The following is a 26,119-nucleotide window of genomic DNA, read 5'->3' as shown; positions in this document are numbered from 1 at the left end:
CTATCATGACATACACATTTAATGGTAGTTATTCTTATGTTTCATGACTCATGACTCTACTTTTTAGAGTCATATTTTTATTTTCTATACTTTTTAAATCATATTTAGTTCTGAACTTGTTACCTCAAAAACTCAATATCTCGAATTTTTTTTAGCATTCATAGCTGCCAACACAGGTAGAAATCCAGTAGATTTTACGAAAAAATATAAATGTCATGATAATTGTTGCAAAATATACTAAATATTTTACACATAGGGAATTTTACAGTCATCAAAATAGAAAATCTGCCAATATTTTCCAGTTATGATTTCACATTAAATGATATTGAAATGTTATCCATTATGGTTATTCATAATTTTGAATAGTAATAGTAATTAGATAAGGTTCGCTTATTTATTATTTAAAATTCGCTTATTATTATTGTATTAGTGACATTTATTTAAATATTCAAGCAAGCAATAATCTCAATAGGAATCTTTTTTAAGGAAACTTACTCAATGTTAGGGAATTTCCTGAAATGTACAAAAATCAAGAGGAAATTTAATAAACGAGTAGACCAAGAGAAACTGGCAAAATCCAGTAGAGCTGGCAGCTATGAGCGTTCCCTCAACTTTGAAATATCAAGAGTACTGTATGTATAAAAAGTTTAACTTATAATTTTGAAGAAAAATAATAGTTATCAACTCTAATACTAGTATAGATCATTGCTTCTCCATTGTCGATATGGTCCACAAATTAATAATTTTGTAATAGAATTAACAAATTTTATTTAAGTAGGTTTAGGCTAAAAATATTCTTCATTGTGAAGATATGTGCATGATCTAACAGGTTAAAAGATTGTTTAAGTGCCATAGTTTTGAACATATCAAAATTAATACATCTAAATTTCTATTCACTATTTTCCTATATGGTAAGACGGATAACCAGTAACATAAAAAAACTCAGTGTTAAAATTATATTTAAAGAATCAAGGACAATTCTTTTTCTGTTTTTCTTTACCTTTTCTTATTAACTTTTATTTTTATCAGAGTTCTTACTATGACATCATTTTTCAAACAGCGTTTCTAATGAATGTTACTTTCATTTTCTTTAGTTTATTGGTCACACTGGTCAGTTGTCACCAAATTTTGGCTCATTTTACCAGGACAGAAATCTATAATTTACTATATCTTTGAAATCAAAATAAAAAGTGTAAACAGTATTTTAAATTGTATGAAATAGTTATAAAACTGACAGATTTCATGAACACTTAAAAATTTACTTTTGAATCAATAAGCAGAAGGTGATTTGCACACTACTTTGGATTTGTAATATATCCAAAAATCTTGATTTACCATTACCATACAAAAAAAAAAAAAACTTTATGGACATAAATTTATTATAATTCAATTGACTAAAAGTGTGCCTTACTTGTCCGGGTACTTGCAGTGGAGTTCCCTGTCGAATTAATTGAGGAGCAATTCGAACCTGATTCCCTAGCACCAAACCTCTGGGTGCCAATGTTTTGGGTCCAAATCTAGGGGAATTCACATTGAGAATTTGAACTCCAGGCGGTAGCATACTTGGATTTGTCACAGTGACTACATTGACAGGTTGATTAGATATATGAGAAGGTTTAGAAGTAATCACAGATGCCTGTCCACCAGTCAGTACTTGGTAATGATTGGACAGTGATGGAGAATGTCTATGGTCATTTGAAGAGTTTTGGTCTGTCCTTGTGACTGGAATTTGTTTACCTTTGGTGTCTACTGGGCTTCTCGGTACGCCACCACTTTTAGTGTTCAAAGCGTTAATTTGTTGTTGAGTCAGGATTTGATGTTGTTGCCCGCTTGGATTTATTACCTGTAAGCGAGGTTGTTGAGATGCAATATTTGCTAAATTCTGCATCGCGCTTAAAGTCGCAGCACTGGTCTGTGGCCCCGATAAAACTGGCACACCGGACGTTGCGATCTGTCCTGTGTTAAAGTTTGAATTCCCATTATGTAGAGTAGAAATTTTGAAGTTATTGCGAGACATGTGATTAGCTGTAATAACACCCGAAGTAACGATAGATGAGGTAGCCGCTGAAGAAAATTGTGGAGCAGTGGTGTGAGGTGAATAAACAAGCTTTATATCGGCATTACTTACATGCCTGCTGACAACCGATGAATTTAACAAGGGCTGTTGCGTTGAACTAACCTGAGTCAAATAGCCACTCGCGGGTAAGGCCCCTGGTAGTGAAACTATAACAGCATTCGAAAGATTTTGTGATTGAACAGCATTGAGTCCAACAATTTGAGAGTTCGTCATACTTTTGTTTGTATTTTGACTCCCTTGCTCTAATAAACTACCTAAAAGTGCACCATGTTTTTGTCCGTCGGGCAATCTCGCACTGCAGTCAGGCACAGATGCGTTTGCTATGTGATTATTGTTGATAGTTGTGTTTGATAATTCATTTCGTGGATAGTGTGCATCTGATGATGACAGCTGAGATTCCAGGGATCCGACAAGTGCACTCACCGCCGACTCGTCGATGTCTGAAGAGAGCAACATATCTTCCAGCGACTTCGTCGACGCCATTTTCCTACATCACTACTGAAAAAGAAAACAGCGCATGCGCAGTGTGCCCTTCCTACTTATCAACAGTAATTTGTAAACAGAAGAACACGTCGACTCTTCCGACAACGTCGACCCTAGGTGATACGTACAATATCACAGGAGTCGATAATCAATAATATTAATATAGTAATTGATTACTAATACACCACAACAATTATGATATCTAAATTTCATAGTGAAAATATCTTTAACATTTCAGAAACTGAATATTCAATACAAATTAAAACATATGTTTTTCTCACAACCGTTATGGATTTCATTTATTTTTAAACCATTGCGATTCATAATTGCATTTAATTTGTCTATAGAATTGTTTATAATCATTGTTAATAGTATTTATTTACGAAAATCAAATGTGATAAATAAAAACATTGTTATTAAAATGGGCGGGGCTTAAGCAGCTCTGCTTCCTTCTGCGCCTGTGGAAAATTTCGAGGAGGAGTCAAAAAATAAAAAATCGTCCATTTAGCATGGCGTACTCAAATCTGGGATATCAGCAGCAGCTAGTTTGACATCCATGTTGAATCATCGCTTTGTCTGAAGCTTTCATTTGCCGCAAAAATAATGTAAATACCGCTATTTTCATCGCCATCTGATTTCATCCTAAAATTCCGGTGCATTATTTATAATTATAAACATGAGTGGTGGTATTCCATATTTAGGGAGTAAAATAAGCCTAATATCGAAATCTGAAATTCGCTATGAAGGCATTTTGTATACAATTGATACCAAAGAATCAACTGTTGCCCTTGCTAAAGGTATACAAGTGACACTTTTATTTGTCATATTTTCTTTTTAAGAAATGTATAATTTATGAAATCATGCATTAACATTAGTGTTATTATGTAATATACATCTGCGTTGTAAAATCGGCATAGTTAATTGTATTCCCTATTTACAGTCATTTTCTATACAGACAGTGTAAACACTAGTATTTTTCTCTCTCTTATAAATGCTGTCCCCTGATGAATATTACTGACTATATTTGTATTAACAATAAGTGCAGAATATACTAACGAAAATGTTAATATAAGCTTTTATTTAGAATTATAGCTCTGAGTTAATAAGCATTCTTTTTCGTTGGCGCGTTATAGATTTTATTAATTTCGTTTCATATATTATCTCTATTAAAATCTGTCTGGTTTCATTTCATCTGGTCTTTTCTTAGTCATCGTTATCTCATTATTATGATAGAATAGTAATAATCCTTTAGCTTTTTTATCTTTTGTTTACAAGTTACTTATTTTTTATCTTAATGAAATGTATTTCGTTTCCCTTGTTTAAACACTAAAAGGGGATATTCCCGTTCTAAATGGAATGCAATTATGAAAACATAAATTATCCTCCTTAATTAAATAAACACAACTATTCTTAATGCTATATAAGTTTGAAGCTTTAAATAAAGGGAAGTTGCTTAACCAAAAGCTACATAAAAACGAACAATGGCTGAAAAATTTCTACATAATAGATCAAAATTATTATATTCTTTTTTTTTCTATGGTTATTAATAAATAGTAGTTAAACATAAGAGGTAAAAATAGTTCTAATCTTCAGGTAGTTCTTTTCAAATTGTCATTATTCATTCAATGACTTATTTGCAACTAAAAATTATGTGGAATTCACTGTTCGATAACAAGAGTAATTTCTAAAGTTCAGCAAATATGGTATCTTTAAAAAATCAGAGTTGGTCATTGTGCTGGAAGTTAGGAAAAAAGTATGGCAAATTTTGAATAGGGAATTATGTCTGATTTAATTCAATTTATAGCAATAATTTTTCTGCCTTAAATAATTTTGTGTTTGATTAAAAAAATAAATTTAAACTTAAAATTTTTTGAACATTTTAATTTTTAAAGCTAATTTAATATTTCTTTTTTTTATTATTATTATTAGACCGTAGAACAAATAAAATTGAAAAAAAAAATTTTTTCATTACCTTGTTGAGTAAATAGTGTTCATAAGTTGGAAATGTGTTTTTTTTTTTTTTTTCTCCTCTTCTAACAAAAACTTGCTAATGGAGTTAAAAAAGTTTTTAATGGTTCTTCGTTTCTTTCCCCTTATAATTTTGTAACTGCTCTATCAAACAAGGGATATTTCTGTATCGTGATCTGTCACACCAACTAGAGTCGCCAAAGGGCAAAATAGATTTTGCACTTGCAACTTCGAAAAAAAGCTTGTAGATATTTGCCCAGGGGTGGCCACGAGTTATACCTTTCCATTTGGACCCTTTCTGTGATGTTTTTTGCAGGTCGCTGCCTGGAGGTTGCCGATTATTCTGTCTCAGATCACAATATGGAAATCTCCTCACGAACAATTCCAAATTATATTGGAATCCATAGAAGTGCCAGTGTTGAGAATTTAGTTTTCAAGTGAATTTTGTATAATTTTGTGGCTTGTGATTGTCACAACAATCTGTTCATTTAATAATTATTCTAACTGAACTTGGCAATTTTGATGACCTAAAATGCTCTGTAATTTTCTCTAAAAATGTTGACGATTTATTAGATCTATAGCAATTGAAACAATTTCTGTTAATTAAACAAAAGCACTTGTATTAAGAAACCATGAGTATAAAATTTTTTATTATTTTTATCTATAATTTTTAAAATATAAAGCTATTTGAAACCTATTATTTTAAGAATTGTTATTTTCACTTCTTACTGAATAATTCTTACAAAATCTAGTATATTCTCTATTTCTCTAAGTTGAAGGGATCTTAAGAGTTCACAGGATCCTATGTTGAAGAGATCCTAAGATATGGCGGATTTTCGAAATATGTTCGGAACTAAATTTGTTCTGAAAAGTATATTCTAAAATATTACTTTAAAATGTAGAGTCATGAAGCATAATACAGTACAGAACCCGTTATCCGGAAATCAGAAAACCGGAAAACCAAAAAACCGGAATGAAATTCCATAAATTTTCCCGCCATTTTTTTAAAAAAAAATTTTTTCCTCATAAGATTTTAGGATTTTTCTTTCTTTTTTGAAAGATGTTTACCTTACCATCATTTTGGAAATAATCATTAGCGTATTACTCCATCGTTTTTTCTTCTTAAGATTATTTCCAAGAAAAAATTTTTTTAGTTGGGTTTAACAATGAAAAAAACGGCTTTTTGTAGCGATTCAGAAAACCGGAAAAATCAGTTATCCGGAATAGCGATGGTCCCGATCGTTCCGGATAATCGGTTCCCTACTGTACTTACTAATAAATATGTATGTAATGGTAGTTTACTATAATCTAAGCACAATAATTTTCTTTTTAAAAAAGTATGATGAAAATAATTATCCATTAAATAGAAACAAATTGATTCACATTAAACTTACATTGCGATTTTTTTCGAAAAAATTTATTTTCTATTTAGAATATTTTTTTTTTTTTTTTTCAAAACAAGATTTTGAGAAGAGACTTTTCATAACAAGGATTTCGAGATATCGGAAGTATGCTGTAACTAATGTTTCTAAATAAATTCTTTATAGAAGAAAATTAAAATAAGTTTATTTTATTTTATCATGTACAGATTTTTTTAAGGGGTAAAAAGATTAAATTCTTTAATGATGTATTTTAGTGAAGTCCTTTGGTACTGAAGACAGGCCAACAGAACGTCCAGTTGCTCCTAGAGATGAAGTCTATGAATATATCATATTTAGAGCTAGTGACATAAAAGATCTTCATGTTTGTGAGCCTCCAAAGCCTCAACAAACTTTGAATAGTGGTCTTCCTAATGATCCAGCTATTGTACAGGTTAGTACAACCCCTATTCTAAGAAGGATGTTATAATAAAAGGTTGCTAAATAAGTTATCGGTTCAAAGATTTATAACTAGAAATTTCTCATAAATAATGTAGTGTTCTCCCCAATTGTTATTTGAAGGGCGCCCACCCTTCTTGCCCTTTGATCCTAATAAATGCATCCCTTTTGTATAAGTAAGACACCATCCTTTAAAAACACTGCCGTTTTATTCAGATTCTATTTTGAAAAATATATTCATAGTTTTCAAATAATTATTGGTAAAATTATCTGTGCTTATAGGTTTAATTCTTATTACTATTATTGCTATTATTTTAAATAAATACCTTAGAAGAAATTTGGGCCTCAAAATATCTTTTCCAAAAAAACGGGTCCTTCACAAAATATTTTAACTTTAAAATGGACCCTTCACAAAATAATTTATCCTTTAATCAGACCCTTCGCAAATTTGTTTATCTTCATTGTTTTGTTAATCGAATAAACCCTTCCCAGGGGGGAAGGAAAAAAGAAAGACTATTGTAAACGAATTAAGTTTTGTCTTCGGCAGGCGCTTCTTCCATTATTCGTCCGAAATGAATATTCAGCAGTATAGGCTAAATACCAAACATATGTATGTTGCATTTCTAATTTAACAACAGCAATTGCTGTTTATTTTTGAAAATTTAATTTTTTTGTGTTATAATTTTACAGTGTTGAGCATAATCTTGTATCTATTTACAATTGAAAAACTCCTTAAAAAAGTTTTTTGCAAAAATTCATAATAGCAGGACCCTGGATGAAAGAATGTGACTTGACATTTATTTTACATTCACAAATTAAGAGTAATTTTTTCACAAAAACAGGACCTTTCACAAAATGTCTGGACATACCCTTGCCTTTATTAAAAAAATTTATCTATGTTTTATCATATCATATGTTTTTTTCTTCATAATTTTCAGTTAAAAGGCTAAGTTGTTTATCAATTAATTAAATCATTTTTTGCTAGTTTGCTTTTTTTGGAAAAAAAATTTTGACATGCAGCATGCCTTTAAATATTTTTATAAACTTCAAATTTATATTTTATTTTGATAATGAGAGAGAATTACCATTTGAAATATACTCATAAAATAGTATGAGCGGTAAAAATTGTTAAGCATAAATTCAGCTCTTGCATAATGTTACACATTTTGATAAAGTGAGCGTCCCTTTCAGAGAGGAAGCACCCTGCTCTTTTTTATTTCTAACGGAGAGAGCAACCTCGCAAAGTTGAAGGAAAGCCCTCCCTCATTAGACATGGATATCAACCAATTAGACATGGATGCCACGTGCCATTGACCACAGCCGGCCAGGGGGTCTACCTTTCTGCATGTAAAATGGCTTGTGCCTACGTGTGCCTCGACAGACTCCTCGGACGGGGTCATTTAAATCTATCACTCCTTATCTCCCCATCTGCTGACCAGACGAGTGGTCCTCTCGCCGTTCAAACCCCCTTCCTCTAGCGTCCACCATGTAAAAGGGGGCGACCGCAAACGATTTGTAGCTTACAAATTATCAATTTGTAATTGTGGGATATCTATTTCACCGAGGAAAGCAAAAACAGCTAGCCCTCAGCCTAAGAAGAACTCTGAATAATGTATTTGTTGTAAAAAAAAGTCTTTTGTCCATTTCTTTAAAAAAAATTTCTTTATCATTTATGCATGTGGCATTACGTGATATACAAAACGTTGTTTTTGCTAAATAATGTAAGTACCGCAAATTCTGAGAAAAAATCTGTCTGAATCAATGTAAATCCTAAAACTCAATATTGATTCATACAACAGTGATGAGTTAGGTGAAAAGGCAAAAAAAAAAAAAAAAAAAAATGCAAAATTTTTTTTTAAATAATTAAAGAAATACCTGAAATTTGAGTAATAAAAAAATTATGTAGAAAATCGTTTATCCACAGAATGTTATTGTTTTAATAAAAAAATATCGATGTGAGATTTATTTATTTAAATTGTATGAAACAAATCTCAATTTGATATTTTTAAATCATATGAATACAAATCTCCCAATTTAATTTTAAAATAGTGTGAATCTAAGAAAAAAAAGCTTGAATCAAATCAAATGCTTACAGTGCCTCTTTGTTTATAAATATATTGTTTGTATATTGTAATTGCTGATATGTTTTATTTTAATTTGTTAATAACTTATAAAAATAAGTTGATAATTTTATAGAATTGTTAATATAGAGTGCTAAAAAAATAGATAACACCTTTAATAACTTTTAATCTAACTATCTGATCAGTGGTGATTGTATTCCAGAATGCTCCTGCATTCCCAGTCTAAAAACTAGAAATAGGGTATGTGGTTTTCACGCAAATAATGCATTGTAACTCTGTTGAAATATGCTAATATTATGATTTTTGTATCAATAATCGATTTTCATATGTACTTGATAAAAAAGTTGCATGTTACGGTTAGTATTCACTTAATTTAAAAATTGTACTTCTCGATTCCAATTTGCACTTTTTAAAAATGTAATGTTGCGGTTTGTATTCGTGCGTTTTAAAAATGCAATATTACGCTTCGTATTCACGCTGTTGTAATAGTATCGATTTATACATGGTTTAAAAGCTATGTATTGCAATTCGTATTCACGTGAACATGCATCTTGATTCGTATTTACGCGATTTAAAAATTCTATGTCGCAATTTGTAGTTTTGCATTTAAGTCCAATATCTTATTCATATTCATGGAATGAACATACCTTTGGATTTGTAACCCTCAAGTGGTTTGGTGAGGAGAGTGTCCAAACGTCAAAGCCCTTTAATATTAATTTTGCTATCAGCATGCATATTTGTCATATTTTAAGAACTGTTTTAGAAAATTGCAAAATATTTTCAGGGATGAGATTTTTCCGCTTTTTTCGCTTTTATCTCTTAAATTTCAGCTTTTTTTTATCAAAAATTCAGATTTTCTAAAAATTTCATTTTTTTTTATAAGTATTCCGCTTTTTCAGAAAATTCACCGATTTTCAAAGAGAAACAGAAAGTTTAAACTACATAGCTACCAATCCTTTCTCATTTTTACTTATTTTACCTACCTATTTTCTCCCCTTTTACGCGCAGCAGATAAGATTTTCCGAATTTTTTACCCGCTCTCCAGATAGATCCGATTTTCGTAATTCAAACGACGCTGCTTTTGACAAGCCTTTTAGAGGTCCCAAGCCTGGAATCTGCTAATATCTCGATTCTTATTCACACGATTGTAATATCAAATATAGCTTTTCATATTTGCGTGTTGCGATTCTTATTCATGCGATTTGAATATTGTACGTTGCGATTCTTATTTACGAGATTTAAAAATACGATATTGTGATTCGTAGTTACGTCTTTTTAAAAACCTATGTAGCGATTCGTATTCACGCAAGTTTAAAAATCAATGTGTTGATTTGCTCTTGCGGTTTATAATATCAAACATTGATTTTCTTATTTATACGCGATTTTAAAATAAGGCATTGGGATTCGCATTCACTCATTCTAAAAGTTATGCATCATAATTCTTATTTATGCAATCTAAAAATTACGCATCATGATTCGTATTTACACGATCTAAAAATTATGAATCGTGATTTGTATTTACGCATTTTAAAAATTCTGTATCCCAGTTTGTATTTTCTCATTTTCAAAATCGTATATCTAGTTTCATATTCATGTGATTTCAAAATCCATAATTGTTATTCATATTCACGCAATTTTAAGATCAACTATCGCGAGTAAATTTTTTTAAAATTAGTTACTATAAAGGTGACTGTTTTTCTAACGACGATTATTAGTATATGTAAGTGTTACAACATCAGAGAAACTGGAAGGGAATATATTCAAAACTTACATTCTGTGCTTGCAAAGAAGAAAAAATAGGATTTGTCACAAGATGTTTGAAGATGAACTAACGACTAAATATAGCAAACATAAAAGATATAGCAAACAAAAGCAGTCACTAAAAAAGGGATTTAATTAAAAAAAATTTGGGGGGGGGAAAAGAGTTAATTAACTCATCATCAAAATTTTATTTATAATTGCTGTTATTTATGCTATAAAATGCAAAATTCTTATCAAATAAAAAATAATTATATAAACAGTTGCTGGTTGTCATGTAATTTTTCAAACTAAAATAGCAATTTTTGTATGTTAAGGAGTTACTATATATTTCTACTTCACTGTTATTGATACGTTTCAGAGTGCTGTAGTTAGATTAGACTATAATATGAACCTAATGATTCGGTCCATTGTTAAAGTTTTTTTTCCCAATATAATTTTAAAAGTAATATTACTGATATATTTGCTATAAATCACATAACAGTATTTATTAAAAGAAATGAAATATTATTATATATTCTCAGTAGTTTTAATTTGCTAAACCAGGTAGTTTTTCAAGTAGTAATTGTCTCTTATGTGAACTGAGGAAAATATAATTTCCAGCTTTATTTTTTCAATTGGTACTTTTTTTTCTTCACTAAATGTAAAGTATCAATGTAACCGTTTTTATAATAATATATTAGTACACAATTGTATGTCAACACATTATTTATGTCAACACATTATAATTGTATGTCAACACATTTTTTTGGACACTTTAAGACAGTTTTACCCAGTTTAGGACAGATTTACCCAGTTTAAGACAGTAAAACCCAAGTGTCCTGTCCAAAACCAGTTTAGGGCGTCCAAAACCCCAACCCTGGTTTGTCACAGTTTTTTAATAATAAAAACTTTGTGTCTGGTCTTAATAAAAGTCCCTGGCACGCTAAATTTGATTTTAATTTTTTAAGCGTAAATACTGATTTTCTTGGTTACATTGTTTTTTAATCCTTGAACTGTGCATTAAGCTAACTTAATTTTGTCTTTGCTTTGAAATTAATTGTTTACTGTTTTAGATCTGTATATTCTTTAAACTTAAAGAAATTTATAACAGTTTAAGTTAGTTTTGTTCTAACAAAAATCACTTATTGAAGAAATTAATTTGGCTTGCATGGTTAATGGAAGCAAGTAAGTTTAACTTTTACAAAATTGTTTGATTGATTTATTGTCCATCGAGGCGAGAATATATTTTTTAATGTTAGCATACCTGTTACTAAACCTTTTAATTACAAATTCACAACAATACCAAAGGAACATGTAGGAGACAAAAATTAAATCCACACTAGTCGTCATAGGCGGCTGATATTAATTATATTTTTTTATTTGCTTATTCCATTTTGTTCCTTATTGCCTTAACCTTAATAAAGATTAAAGGGCGTGTTTTCTTTCTTGCTCGTGAAAACGCGCAACATGTTAATTTTTCTGACGTTCTGATTATAAGGTAGATACAAGTGTTTATTTTTAAAAAAATTAAAAAGTTCAGAGGCTCCACCTCAACAGTTAAGGGCAAAATTTAGTAAAAAAAAAAAATTTGTCATTGCCAAGTGGTGAGTGGTAGCATTTTTAACTGAGGCCCTTTTCGCAAACATGTCACCGCTTTTTTTAAAAGATTGAAAATTCTGAACTATTTAAAAGAAACTAGTATTGAAATTAAGCATTTCTCCTAAAAAGTTTATGATTTTCCAAATTTTTGTTGAAGTTCTCAGAAAAAGTAAATATCATTTATCTGAAAAAGAATTGAGGAAATCTCAAAATCAAAATTATGTTCTATACCATGAAACAAAGTAAACAACAAAATGATTGACAGAGTCTTCATAGCGTGTCAAGTACGATATTAATCTACCTCCTGTGTTAGAGAAAATTACCCTTGATTTGATGGCATAAAAGCATTTGATGTGGGAGAAATATATAAAAAAGCTCTTATCTCTCGAATCCTCCTATTTTGCTACTACTTAATGATTTTCTATATTTTAGACTTTTCCTCCCTCCCTTTTTTTAAAAAAAATTGGTAACTTAAACAAAAATCTAGTTTTAAAAATAAATAAAAAATTCCACTTAAGTGCAAAAACTACCAAAACTATTACCATTTGTATAGCAGCAAATCTATGTTGGTATTGTACAAATTGCTCACATTAGAGAATCATTGTCCTTAAGTTTTGAGTCAATATTGTCCTTAAGTTTTCTATTTTGGACTTCTAGCCCTGGTTTAAAACTTTGACTTTTTTATTGTAATTAATCTTTTTATTTATTCTGCATTTATCTTTATTTTATTAAAATTGTGTATTTTTTTATTTCAGCATTCTGCACCTGTACCTTCTGCTTCAAATTCATTTAATCAGTCTGGCAGTTCTTTTGGTCCTATAGGAGCTCTACCCTCTCAGAATTATACACAATCTAATTTACAGCACATTCCACAGCCATTCACCACTGCCAGTTCCCAGCAATCTGGTAAATTATTTATTTGTTCAAATACAGTGATACCTCTATAAACGACCACTTTTGGGAGGCACAGAATTTTTTGTGTTGAAGAAAGCTTTTTTAGGAGAGACCATTAAAACCTCTCCCAGCAACGGGGAAAAGATCTTGACTAAATATGGAAAAAAATAGTCAAATAAGGAAACAAAAAATTATCCAAACAAAAAATTTAACAAAGCAAATAAGAAGCTTACTTCTCATCTTTTAAAGCTAAGTCATTTTAATGGTACGAAATTAAATGCAAACTTAAAATAAAGAGCATAATTGTTTATTTATTTAAAATAGCTTTATCATTTTTAATTGGTACATTTGTTTTTACACATAATTGTAACAGTTGGGATCATTTTTATAGGTGCTATATTAAATTCATAGATATGTCTTTTCGTGACGCCAACAGAAGTGACATTTCTGCTCCAAGCAAATGACACTGACTAATATTAAAACAGTTTTCGAAAATTCACGTACCTGCGATAACAATTTTGAAGTCAATGGAGGTAACCTCTTGGAACGAACCACCTCCATTAACGACCGTTTTACCGCGGAACAGAGAGTGGTCGCTCCTGAGAGGTTTCACTGTATTTAATTTCCATAGCTGTTAATTATATTTAATTTTGCCACGAAAGTACCTATTTGATTTTTACCTATTTCTCTGAGTTAAATCAAAGTATTTACTGAATTTTGTATGCCTTAAATAGGGAGCATGAGGGATCCGGAATTGTCTTCCTTGGAGATGAATCATTAAATTTTCCCATCCTCTAAGCCTCTTTTAGTTTTTAATATTTTTTTTAGTCTTTTAAATTTTTTAGAAAAATATTAAAAAATAAATGATTTGTGCTTTTAATTTTGGATGATTCTACAGACAAATAATTTCTGCCTGGAAATTTAATGCTGCAGTACCTATATATTTTCATTTTTAAAATTAAAATACTATATATTCATTTTAATAATAATTAATGGTCCCTTTGATCATAAAATCCGAAACTCAAACATATATGAAAGTATATTTCCCGGAGGCTTAACCAAACTTTAGCTCATAAGCTGACCTGGAGCATAAAAACTTATTTGGCTATGGTTTGTTCATTTAAAAAAGAATTCTTATTCAAATAAGTTTTTTCTTAACTTATTGCTTTTTCTTTAATTTTTTTTATGTAAAATTTAAAAGTTATGTTTACCAGCCTGCTCAATATCAAGGAAAAACTTTTGAAGGTAAATTTAATTGAAGTTTAATTTTATTCATGTTCAGGAGATTTTAAAAAAATATTTTATTAGCAGTTTTTTTTTCCCCCAATTTTTGTGTGCATAAATATGAAAGTTTTTTCTTTTAGATTCTAGATCAGAAACTCCTACTCCCACTCCACAACAAAGAAAGAGTCCTTCTCTTGATGCCAGCTTACAGATTTCTCCTCCTACCTCTAATCATTTGTCTGATCGCTCTCAGAGACAGCAGGGCAGAGGTCAGCAGCATTCTCAGAGGCAAACAAATCGGAGGTCTACAAGTCAAGGACGCAGGCAAGAGCAGCAACAGCGACAACATCCGCAACAACGTTCTCCTCAGCGTGGCAGTATGTAGTATATTGCAATCTTTCTAAGTCTACCGTTGGGCATTAATAATTATGACAGTGAGCTGAGTACATCAAAAAGTGAATTCAAACTTTGGTTGTCACAATATTGTATTGAAAATACTAAAGTTCTAAAAATCATGTGGAGGTGTCCGAAAAACGACAAATATCTATCGAAAAATGACGAGAAGTTATAATTAAATCTTCATTAATTAAGCGCATCAGTGAGTGATAACTCTTAATTCTAAATTTTCTTGTCATAACAGCAGTCGATTAAAAATATCAGAATTTGAAAAATCAAGTAATAAAAGATATAAAATTGATCGAAAGCCCAGATCATAAGAAGTTCCTTGCAATTTTTGTTTCTGCATTTTGTTGTAACAGGAATTCAATTTTCTTATTTTAACAAGCGATTTGATATTTATATTACTCGAAAAGTTTTTTCCGTTAATTTTTTAAATTGTTAATGTTTTTTAAACGAAGGAAAATTTTTGAAGAAGAAAAAAACAAACACCAGATTTGAATGAATTTTAACAGTTAATTTATAAAAAGGATTCAGTGCCTTGTACAAGAGCTAAAGAGAAGGGCTGGTTCATTCCTTACTCAAAGTTGAAGCTATGATTCCCCACTTCATGATGTTACGCTGCACACAGATCTCAAAAATCACGACTAAACGATATGAAAACTTTGCTGTTTATACTTTCTGTATAAAATGCGTTAGAATGTTTGACATTTTTCTGAATAGATGATAGATCAAACTTTTCCATGTTAACAAATTATTTCTGTTAAAAAATATAGTATTCATAGATTTTCTTATAGTATTAAGTAAAGTTTAAAAAAATTTCCCTATGTTTCTCTTCATTGTTTCATTATTGTTTTCTAATTTTAGTTTTTTACTGTTAAATGAAAGAAAGCATATAAGAACATTTTTACAGTAACACATTGTTCGATAACAATTTATTAATTGGGATGTATAATTTTAATATATTCTCATACATTTATGCATTATTCCTCAGAAACGAAAACCTTAAATGCTAATTACAAAAAAAGTAATTTTTGAGCATATAATAATGGAAATATTACACATAAATATTTCGAATAATGACATTAAAAATTCGAAGAATTTTTAATCATAAATTTTTATTTTTGAGGTTCAGGATTTCATTTTCTGTTTAAAGTTGTTAAAAGTTCTTAAATGTCTAAACAAAGAACATAGAGCATAATGCTTTCTTATTTGCAGCAGGATAAATTCTTCTAGTACATTCTTCTAGTACATTTTTATAATTCATTTGATGTCATTGTTATATTTTCTGAAGTAAAATAGGTAAATTTGCATTTTTTCTTTTTGTGTTTTATAATAACTCTTGTCGGTCACACAAGCTGGACTACTTTTTGTAATCAGGTGAGAAGAAAATCACCTCAAAATAATAAAAAAAAATTATGGAAAACAATATTTTGAAATAAGTTTTTTAAAAAAATGCTAGTTGCATGTGAAACAGTTCAGAAGCTCGGATCGGCATGAGTCTCTTAAAAGTGTGAACTAGCCGTTATATTCATTCTTAAGCCTTGGCCTAATACACTGATGCTCATATAGAAATAACCCTAATTGCTGTCAACATGTATAAGTACTTAGTCATGCAGCCTTTTGTTTTTTAATCTACTGTGCGCATGGCCCTTTGCTCAAAACAGTTTTGTACGCCTATGCTATTTTTATTTGTTTATTTATTTTAGAAAGAATGAAAATTATTCATTAATATTATAATTATTAGCTAAATAACCAATTAATTCTTTGGACAAGTATGGCTTCCATGCTGTGCTGAAAAATGAATAAAGCTGAGTTAACTTTGTTGTGAGTGTGGACTGTTTCAAAACCATTCATGCATTAGTATTTTATGTAAAGTTGCGAATGTACTGTTAATAAAAGACAGCCTTAAGCTGAAATAAAACTGACACTTTTTGCTCTTGCAGAAATAAGCAGTTTTCCATTGCTCAAGATAATTGGCATGAGCTAGAAATATAAATAAGACACATAATAAATTTATCAACTGATATGTAATTACTAAAACCTGAAGAACAATATATATGTGATAAACTAGACGTAACAACCTCTGTGTGAGTCCGATAGGTGTCGTTCTCCTTGATAGAATTATTAGAGCTATTTCGATGGGAAGGAAGAGTAGTGGTTGAAAATGTAAAAGAAAACCTAGGTGGTTTAAGTATGAGTCTGTGTGACTTGTGTTTAAAGAAGTTGTAAGTGTTAAACTAACCTGTGTTGTTTGAGAAAGAGTCTGTGTGAAAACTTGTTAATTATTAAAGGATAAGTGTGATCGTTATTGATTTTGAGTGACTTAATCAATGGTCATCAACATCATCCTACATATATACATGGGGTTTTCTATGATTGAAATATTTAATAATAAAATGAATTTACATATATGATGAAATATTAAATATTTATGAAAAAAACATGAAAGTTTAAAAATATGGGCCGTCTGCCCCGTTTACACAAGTATATGCCCCGGCTAGGCTATGAAGTTAATTCTTTCAGCAACAAACGAAAACTGTTTCTTTTGGTTAAAAAGGAATAGTGGTGGGGCGTGGAAGTTGTGGCGCTGGAATGATGGTTTCAGAAGAAGGGGGATGAGGGGCAGTTCTTTTCCTCATCCTTCATACATTTTCTTTGTGTTTGTTATTCCTTTGTAATACAACTTCATGTGTGAAAATTTTTATTTTTTAATGTCTGCTCTGTTTCTGACAAAAATTATATTCTAATAGGAAATCAGAGAAGAGGTCGCCAGGGTGGCAGAAACCGCCAGAATTTTGGTCGATCCAAGGGAGGTGTGTTAGACTTTGAAGGTGAATATGATTTTGAACAAGCCAATGCAGAGTTTCAGGAATTAGAGGGCAAGCTTGCGAAGATAAAAATTGGTGATCAAGATGAACCATCAAGTTAGTTTCCTATTTTTGTTGATATTTGAAAAATTTTGAAGAAACTACTTTTTTTTTTAATTCCTATGATGCACAGCTCATTAAATTCAGTATTTTTTTTTTCTTCCAGTTATTTATTTTGTTATTATATTTGGCCACCTATTTAAAACAAGGCTGTTAGAAATTAATATTTGTTTTCCAAAAATTAGTGTGTTTCTAGTATGCAACATTTTATAGCAGGGATGGCATAAATCATAATTTTTGTTTAAAAAAAAAACTAAGGATAAAATGTATTAATAATTCTTAATACGATTTCAAGGCAATTTTATAATAAAGTACTTAATATTTCTAATTAAAAATTCTAAATTTTATTCAAGCTCAATACTTGTAAAAATAAAGATTCTATTGATCAGTTTGACATCAAATGAAGACTAGATTAAGATTTATTTATACAGATTATGTGCTTAGGAAGGTTATAAAGTATTTTTATTTGAATGAATGTGAAACTAAGTTGTTGAAATTAATAAGCAGATTATTTTTGCACACAGCTAATAGGCTATTATAGTCATGGTTGGAACAGCTTGGAGCAATTTTCCCAAAATTTCTGCAAGCTGCTCCGATAATCATTGAGCAAAAATCGTTACTTTGGCCAGAGTTCCAATGGTACTTGAAGAGTCCTTGAATTCTGTGGTAGAGTGCTTAAAAAGTTGTAGATTTCCTTAGAGTAATTTTCAAAATGGTTATAACAATCTTTCCTACAAAAAAAAAAAAAGATACTTTGAGCAAAATTATAGAAATTTCCATCACTCTCCCTTCCTTTCGTCATTTTCTTTACTGTAAGAAGTGATAGAGATCTGATAAGTGGCGGTACTGGAAGGTGAATAGTCAAATAAGACGTTTTGTTTTGTAACTCTGCCCTTGAAAATAAAAAAATTATTTTGTAGGAGAGGGTAATGAATTTATTTCATTTGCCTATTGGTAATTGATATTTAAAAAAAAAAACGTTTTATAATGTTGAAAAATTAATGAATGATACATGATAATCTTTAGAGTCTCCAACATCCAATTCTCTCGTTGATTCGACTGAAGAAAAAGAAAAGGATGCGTTGTGGAATGACGAGAATGGGGGAGATGTTGAAGGAGAGGACAGCGAGAATAAAGCGGCTTTTTACAACAAGTCTAAATCCTTCTTTGACAACATAAGTTGTGAAGCAGTTGAAAGAAGCAAAGGGTAAGTTAGATAGGATAACATTCATTGAACATAGACTTTAGACATAGAATCTGAGAATATTTTTTTGGTGGTAGATTTAATTCTTAGAGTTAGGTCAGAAGAAATTTTCCTGTTTTAGATATTTAGTACATTATGCAAAGATTATCATGGAATTTCTATTATATCCTACTGCATTTTCTTCCTATCCATGTGTAAGGTTCATAGTTCTGATATTTATGTCTGTTCAAGATATTCCATTTTCTGAGATTAAAAATGTTGATTTTAAAATAGTCAATTTCAAGATTTGGATTTTCATTTCAAAATATTTTTATTTTATTTTAAAAAAATCACAAAATTTAATAGTTGGAGCTTAGAAATAGTGCAATTATAACATATGGGGTTCAGATGCATTCTTATCTGCAGGATTAATTGTTTCAAACTTTTAGGTAGTCATTTTATGAAAAAAAGCTTAATTAACAATGAATTAACATGTTTTTATAGTGATGTATTGAAGCAGTGATACCCAAAGTAGTCTATACGGTCGAAAAAACCTGCAGTGTATTCATATCAAGTGAAAACAAAATTGGGGGAGGGTCCATGAAATAAAAATGGGGGTCAACGATGGTGGATCTCATATAAGCAGTTCGTGACTTAATTTTGGCATTTCATGTATGGACTAATCAACATACACTGATAGTACCTATTTACTTACATTATACTACCATATATAAAGGCATATATCTTTCTACATAATTTATAAAAGTAGCTATGAAGTAAAAATTTAAGTTATTAGGGTCATTTTTTGATGTATGAAACTGATTTATTATAAACTAGCAGTTGCCTGGAGCTCCGCCCGCATGCGTTTTTATTTTCTCTGTGTGTAACGTTTTATTTTGTAATAAAGTATTTTTCCACGTTAAATTGTAGCTTAGCCTGTGTCAACTCTTTAGCTAGCTAGACCTCCATCTGTGCACAAGATCACGGAGATTTGTTGCTTGGTTTTTACGTGATAATGTAATAAACAAACCTAAAATACACTACTACGGTTTTGTACAAACTTATATTTCCACAATTATAATATTAGTAACGGAGTACGGGTCTTATAGTGCACTATTTAAATATTAATTTTAAGTTTTTCTCACTACAGTTAGAAATTTAAATCTGTCACAGAGTGAGCAGCACTATACCAGCTGTCAAAAATACATTTGAAGTTGATGAATTTACAAAAAATCATTATCAGGTCTACCCAAAACCAAAAAACATGGCAAGGGGTCAACGAGACACAAAAGTTTAGGGACTACTGTATTGACGGATCATACCTACTTTTATTCTTTTTAGCTAGAGCTGGAATATCTTGTAAGGTGCAGTTTTTCAAATATTGATTTGCCTTCATCTGATTTTAAAAATGGTAGATTCAAATCAACAATACTGGAAACACAAAATTTTTAAATAATACATTGAGATATCTTCCACTAAATTACTTTCTTGCAAAATATTTGCAGTGTTTTCATACCTAGGTTATTTATAATATAGAATTGAATAGGTTTTAGAAAAATTACGAAAATAAATTTCTGAAATATATTTTACTTAGACAGTGTTTAATAACCACATTTGCTATCGAGTTTAGTGAAAAATGTCCAGATGATCACAACAAGAAACAATAAACAAAATTAATATTTGAACAATTGTAAAATAGAAATATAATAGCCATTTATTGTGACATAATTTATTCAGAATCCTTTTATGGATCACTTGTCCCAGTATGCTTAAAGCTTACTGTACAGAATCTTGCCCTTTTTTTTTAATAAACTTTTAAATTTTCCTTAGGATTTAATAGTTATACTTAACACATTAAAAAGAATTGTGCAGATATATTTTATTAAATATTCAGAGCTCTTTACTGCAATTTAAATGAGGCATCCAAAAGAAGAAGAAAAATTAATCCTAAATGTCCAAAAATAGTTCATTCAATTTGGAAGAAAATTGCTTATTGCAAAATAGTCAGCTATAAAATTCAATGTTCTTCCCTAAAGAATTCTATTTTGAATGTTCTACTGATTTTAAATGTAGTTTAAAAAATTATTGGAAGATTCGTTTGAGACGTGATTTCTCCTGTCTTGAAAAATGTTGCTCTGAGAAAAATACTGATGCTCACAGAGAACAGTGAAGAGTTTTGCAGAAATTTAAGATATTGACCCCTTCCTTCTTGCTCTCTTCAAAATGACGTGTTGATATTTAGCACTCTATTTCTTGTGCCTGTATGTGTTTAAAGGTAGCTTGTTTCTAGATTTCAGGGCTTATTCCATATGTAAGCTGAAAGTAATGCAAAAAATTTTTTAAATGGATACATATGTTGTTCATACACTTAGTTATATATAATTTTCTTGTAGAAAAGTAAAATAACTCTTATAATTGTTCTTCTCAAAATTATGCTACTATTAAATGATTAAGGCACCTTTTAAGGGGGTTGAAAATCATGAGAGTGACCTAACCCCATAACACAGTCTTATTTGTGTCGAAAATTGTTTGCTTAATTTTTTATTGATATTATTTTAATTAGTTAAATTATAAAAATTAAATTTCGATACATTAAAAGTGCTGATAGTGCATTCCTACTATTTTTGCTGCATGAAGCTTTAATGTTTTGCAGTAATATTCATCGTCACGACTGGCGTCAAGAGCGAAAACTGAATGTAGAAACGTTTGGTGTGTCTGCTAACAACAATTGGATGAGGCGAAATGGGTGGCGTGGAAGAGCCAACTACCGAAGTCGAGGCTATATGCCCCGCAGGGGTGGTGGAGGATATAGGGATAACAGAGGAATGTCGTATGGTGATCGTCAAAGTAAGTCTTTTATATTATCCCTTGGTTTTAAGTTTTTATTGGTATAAAAAATTTACAAGCTTTGTAATTTTTACATATTTAAGTCTATGTGTTGAATTGACAATTCTATGAAAATTTAACTATGACCACTCATTATTTTGCATATGAAGTATGATTTTATGTATGCATTTCTTTTCTGCTTAATTCAGAACACGTCTTTATCATAAGTAATATGAAAAACAAATTTTTTTGGTCTTAAAAGAGAGTTATATAAAAAGATTTTTTTTTCAAATACTTTCCCACATTTTGTCTTTTGTAATTTTAGTTACAAGCATATAGTATTGTAGTTTTTCCTTCTTGATATAATTTAAAGGTGCCGATTCTGTTCAAATTTTATATTCTGATGTGTGGTTATGCTGGAAATAAAGTAAAATTAATGTCTTAGTTTTTTGAAATTCAAGTATCTGGAATTTTTGTATAATCCGTTACCTGTGCATACTAAATAATCTTGCTTTTATGATAATTGGTTTATATTCAGTGGAACCCTGATTTAAGGCTTTCTGTTGGACAAGCGTTAAAAAAACGCATGAAACAGGATGTTTTATTTAACTACTAGAAAAATGAGTAATCATTGCTTTTTTATATATATATACAGTGAATTCGCAATAACTCGAATCTGATAGGACTGACGAAAAACTTCGACATATCGGAAGTTCGACTTACTTTTAGTTTCGGTTTTGGACTTTCAAAATATTGTCGCATAATTTAATTAATGCTTATTAATTACAAATCTTCTAAATGCTTACAATATTTAAGATCATTTTTCTGACAAGCCATTTACGATAAGACTGTTAGAAGTACTTTATGATACCCTGGTCCATCGGCTGCCACTTTGCTGTTGTGTTTGGCGGGAGAAAAATGCAAGTTTACTGCTTTCAAATTAGGTAGATCACTATGCGCTGTGCATTTATCCATAAAGAGTATCACTTTTCTTTTTTTAGCGAAAAATTTCCGATCCAATTTTCTTACATAGTCTTCAAATAAAACTGATGTCATCCAAAACTTTTTGTTAGACTTGTAATCCAAAGGATACGTTTTTACATTCTTGAAACATCGGGGATTTCGGTATTTTCCGATAACTAGTAAGGGCAATTTCTCTGTCCCAGACGCATTTCCTTCAACTAGGACAGTGAAACGTTCCTTGCTCATTTTACCCCTTGAGCAGTTTTCATCCTTAAACATCATAGTCTTATTTGGAAGACATTTAAAAAATAAACCCATTTCATCAATATTTAAAACATCATTTTAACTGTATCCTTGAAGTAAATTTGGTAACGTTTCATTTAATCACTGTTCACATACTTCAAGAGGGACAACTTTACCTTCTCCATGAAGAATACGAAAGACATTGTGCGTGTTTTGCAAAGGAAGGGGCAAGATATCAGCTCCTGGTTTTTTTTCTTGCTTTAAAAGATCCAAAAAAAAAAAAATCGAGTTGACGGGAGTAAAATTCGAGTAATCGAGAATAATTTACATGAAATTGAAGATAAAAGGGTCGGGACCTTATAAAAAAATCGAGTTATAGTAATATTCGAGTTGTCGTACTTCGAGTTATAGCGAATTGACTGTATATATATATATACGATTTTAACATTATCCCTCTCATTACTTACGTTTTTTTTTTTTCTCTCCAGATTTTCTTTGTATTTTACATTTGCAAATGTTGCAGAATTTTTATGCTTTCAAAATGATCAGTTGTGTGCATATGCTTTGATTATTTTTTGTTCACATCTTCGTGTTCACCACTATTGTTGAGAGCAGGCTTTGATATTGAAAGAATTGAAAAGTAATGGGATCTGTGTTGCAGTCGATACACGTGTCATCGACTTTGGAAGATTTTCAGGCATGTAATTTTATTCCGAAAGGCATATGTTCCCGTTGGATACCGAGGAGCAATAAACCCCAAGAAGCTTTATTAAATTCATTTGTTAAGCACTTTAGTCGACACTATCCAATGCTGTGTAAAACTAATTCAGAGCTTCCAAAAGAGTTTTGCTTTAGAAAAATTTTCAGGCCGCCGGAATCAAGCAAAAAAATATACCATTTGTTAACTGCAACGTTCCTTAAGTGATTAGAGTATTCCTAGATTCAAGGGTTGAAGATTTCTGGGCAAAAATTCTGCTTGCAAGTTTTACATTTTAAGCTCCCATACTTCCTTTAACCATCCTTCTGTGCTTTGCCCATCTCAACATCTATTGATTTTTACTCAAGGGTAAAATTCCGCTCTCACAGACAAAAGAATAATATCGAATAGAACAAATGCCAGAAAAGCTAGGAACAGCTAATCTCTTATTTAAAAAAAGAAAGAAAGAAATGAATATTCAGAAAAAGTTTCTGCTAGTTTTGTTGAGAAAAAATTTATTTTTATGTGCAAAGCAGAATTTAGTGTAAAATACAGGATAATTTGACAATATTGGTGTATGCAATTTTCCCTTACCTGCAGAAAATGAAATAAGCGGCATAACATACTAAATGGACAACATGAGACTAGGGCGTGTAAAGTTTTTAAAAGTGCTTAAGCCATTAGAGGTGATTTTTTTTATTGGATGGTTTTAAAAAGTTCAGTTCTCCTTTCCTAAAATGAGATTTTTTTTCTTTTTCTTGACAGTGTCTATTTTCGCCACCAATTATGCAGAAAGCGGTGTTTTTATATTAATCCTTTCAGCATTTTTACCATTCATTTTACTACAATCCATTCGTATGAAAGTGCCAATCATTTTGCAGGTTTCATGAAATACATGCGGATAAACATGTGCTTATGCTGAGCTCGATTCGGTGGAAAGGATCCTTATGTTCTCATGTGCAACTCCATGTTATTTTGCAAGAGATTCTCGATTTCAGGCTTCATTTTCCACCCTTTGAAATTGAATCAAAAAATTGCTTTACTTGTTGTACTTATTTTTAATTACTTATAAAATTTTCAGTGCTTTTTTAGCTATTCTATGAAAAAACTCAAAAATATTTAAATGCAAACTTTTTTAAAAAAAAAAAGTGTGAAATGCTTTTTACTGTTTCAACATTTAACAAGTGCAATAAAGAATCTTTTTAATTCAGATTTGTCATTCCGATATGCTTAAATTCATCTCTTAATGATTTGACTTGAAAACAATTTAAATAATAATCTTAGATTTATTAAATATTATGAATGTAGGGACCATATAATAATTTATTTCTGACAAAAATGTTTACCTTCAAAACTTATTGTATTTACATTCCAAAACTATTGAGAAAAAAAAATTTCATTCATTTTAAAGAAATACTGAACCATGAAACAGATTTTTAATAAGGGCCGTTCACTAATTTACTAGTATGCTTAATTCTTTACATATCTTTTATAAATTGAGTATGATCGAAAATATTAATCTTGTTTTAATATTTTGTTGAATATGCTTATGTAAATAACTTTTATTTAATTCTAAAAAAAACGTCTGATAGCTTTTTTAAATTATAGTTTAACAGATAATAATTTTAAATTTCTTTTTTGCACTATTAAATAAGGAATGGGACTCAATATTGAATATATTCGAAATTCTGCTTAAATAGTTTTTATGGTGGCTAATATAATCAAGAAAAAGAGTTATTAAATTGTCCCATTTTGTGTATGAACCGTATAATTTTGTTATTCTTGCATTTTCCTTTTTTAATTGACGAATTTTTTTCTTTCTTCCAGATCTACTTTCTTCTAGTGCGAATCTTCAAAATCGGTGAAAATTGAAACTCCAGAATTGTAACATTATAATTTGTGTTTTCGAGTGGAAAATCATTCTCTATGGTTAATTACATGTGTAAAAATTTATACAATCAAGCATAAATGGACCTGATATTTTTAATGCTTTGATTATCTTTCATTTAATAACTATTCAATAGTTTAATGTCATATTTTTAATAATGAGGTTACTTAGATAATGTTTTAAAAATAGAACATAAATAGATGGTTTGGTTCTTTTTTTTTTACTACCCTTTTTTTTTTCTATCCAATTCTAGGCATGTAAAATATTTTAATGATATAGTGTATTGCCTTTAGTTCGAACTTTTAGATCAGTTTTTAAAAGTTTTAAAACTTAAAATAAGTATACATTTTTTAAAAATAATTGAGTGTATATTTTATGCTTTATTTCTTTATTGTATCTTTTTAAAAATGGTTTTAAAAAGAGTTTAAAATATAAAAAAAAAAACATGCCTAAAATTTTCTTTTGGTCTAGCTATTTTCGAAAACTATGTATAATTTAAGTATAAACATTGATTTAGAGCTTTCCTTTTTAATTTAGACTTTTCATTTGTTTGTTTTTGATGTTTAATTTAAACTTACTATTTTGAATGTTATGAGATGGATAAGTTAACAAGAATAAAAATAAAAACAAGCTTTTAATTGTAGATAAGTTCATTTGCTACAGAAGTACCTTGTGTATTATCAAGGTGAAATGTATAATATATAAAGAAAAGAAAAATGTGCTTAAGTTTTGCTATTCTTTTTTATGTTTTAATTGTATTTCATTTAATTTCCCAGCTGAACTCTTTTTTTTCTTCATTGTTAGTCTTTGTAGATTACTGACGCACATGTAGCATTTTTTGATTATCTTTTTTAAAAGAAAATAATGAATGGACTGAAATGTATTTTTTTATCAATAAATATGTAACCTATGTAAAATATTGTTAGTTTTTGGCCTATGAAAATTATCTATTGTGAAAATTCTTGTTTCTTATGTAAAAAAGTGAGTTTTGGGAATCTAAATGTGCAGTGAATTCAAGTCATGATTTCACTTACTTGTAGCTCACTTTTTTTATTTCATTTCAAAGTATAAATCAATTTAAAAAAATTGAAATAAATGTTTACTCTTAAA

The 26,119-nt window shown here is 29.8% G+C and overlaps 2 protein-coding genes across 3 annotated transcripts in view; one reads left to right on the top strand and one right to left on the bottom strand.

The window, feature by feature from the left end:
- LOC107439238 (transcription initiation factor TFIID subunit 4B) overlaps positions 1-2,577 on the bottom strand; it is a 43,607-nt gene extending 41,030 nt beyond the window's left edge. The window contains exon 1 of one of the 2 annotated variants that reach the window (XM_087160601.1): positions 1,412-2,577. In XM_087160601.1, the coding sequence (XP_087016727.1) occupies positions 1,412-2,560 (1,149 nt within the window). In that variant the 5' untranslated portion in view covers positions 2,561-2,577. The remainder of the gene's footprint in view (positions 1-1,411) is intronic. The other variant, XM_087160600.1, reaches the window with a different exon arrangement.
- Positions 2,578-2,975: 398 nt separating this feature from the next.
- On the top strand, positions 2,976-26,119 carry LOC107439239 (protein LSM14 homolog B). The gene is made up of 8 exons (XM_016051762.4): positions 2,976-3,357; positions 6,165-6,340; positions 12,521-12,671; positions 14,024-14,260; positions 17,033-17,206; positions 18,236-18,416; positions 21,046-21,239; positions 24,949-26,119. The coding sequence occupies exons 1-8, from the start codon at positions 3,237-3,239 to the stop codon at positions 24,984-24,986; spliced, it is 1,272 nt and encodes a 423-aa protein (XP_015907248.1). The 5' UTR covers positions 2,976-3,236; the 3' UTR covers positions 24,987-26,119.

Source organism: Parasteatoda tepidariorum, chromosome 4 (assembly GCF_982258835.1).
Source record: "Parasteatoda tepidariorum strain Cologne lab strain chromosome 4, Ptep-v5.0, whole genome shotgun sequence".
NCBI classification, from domain to species: domain Eukaryota; kingdom Metazoa; phylum Arthropoda; class Arachnida; order Araneae; family Theridiidae; genus Parasteatoda; species Parasteatoda tepidariorum.
The sequence above is the reverse complement of the archived record's forward strand: the minus strand, read 5'-3'. Positions and strand labels throughout refer to the sequence as shown.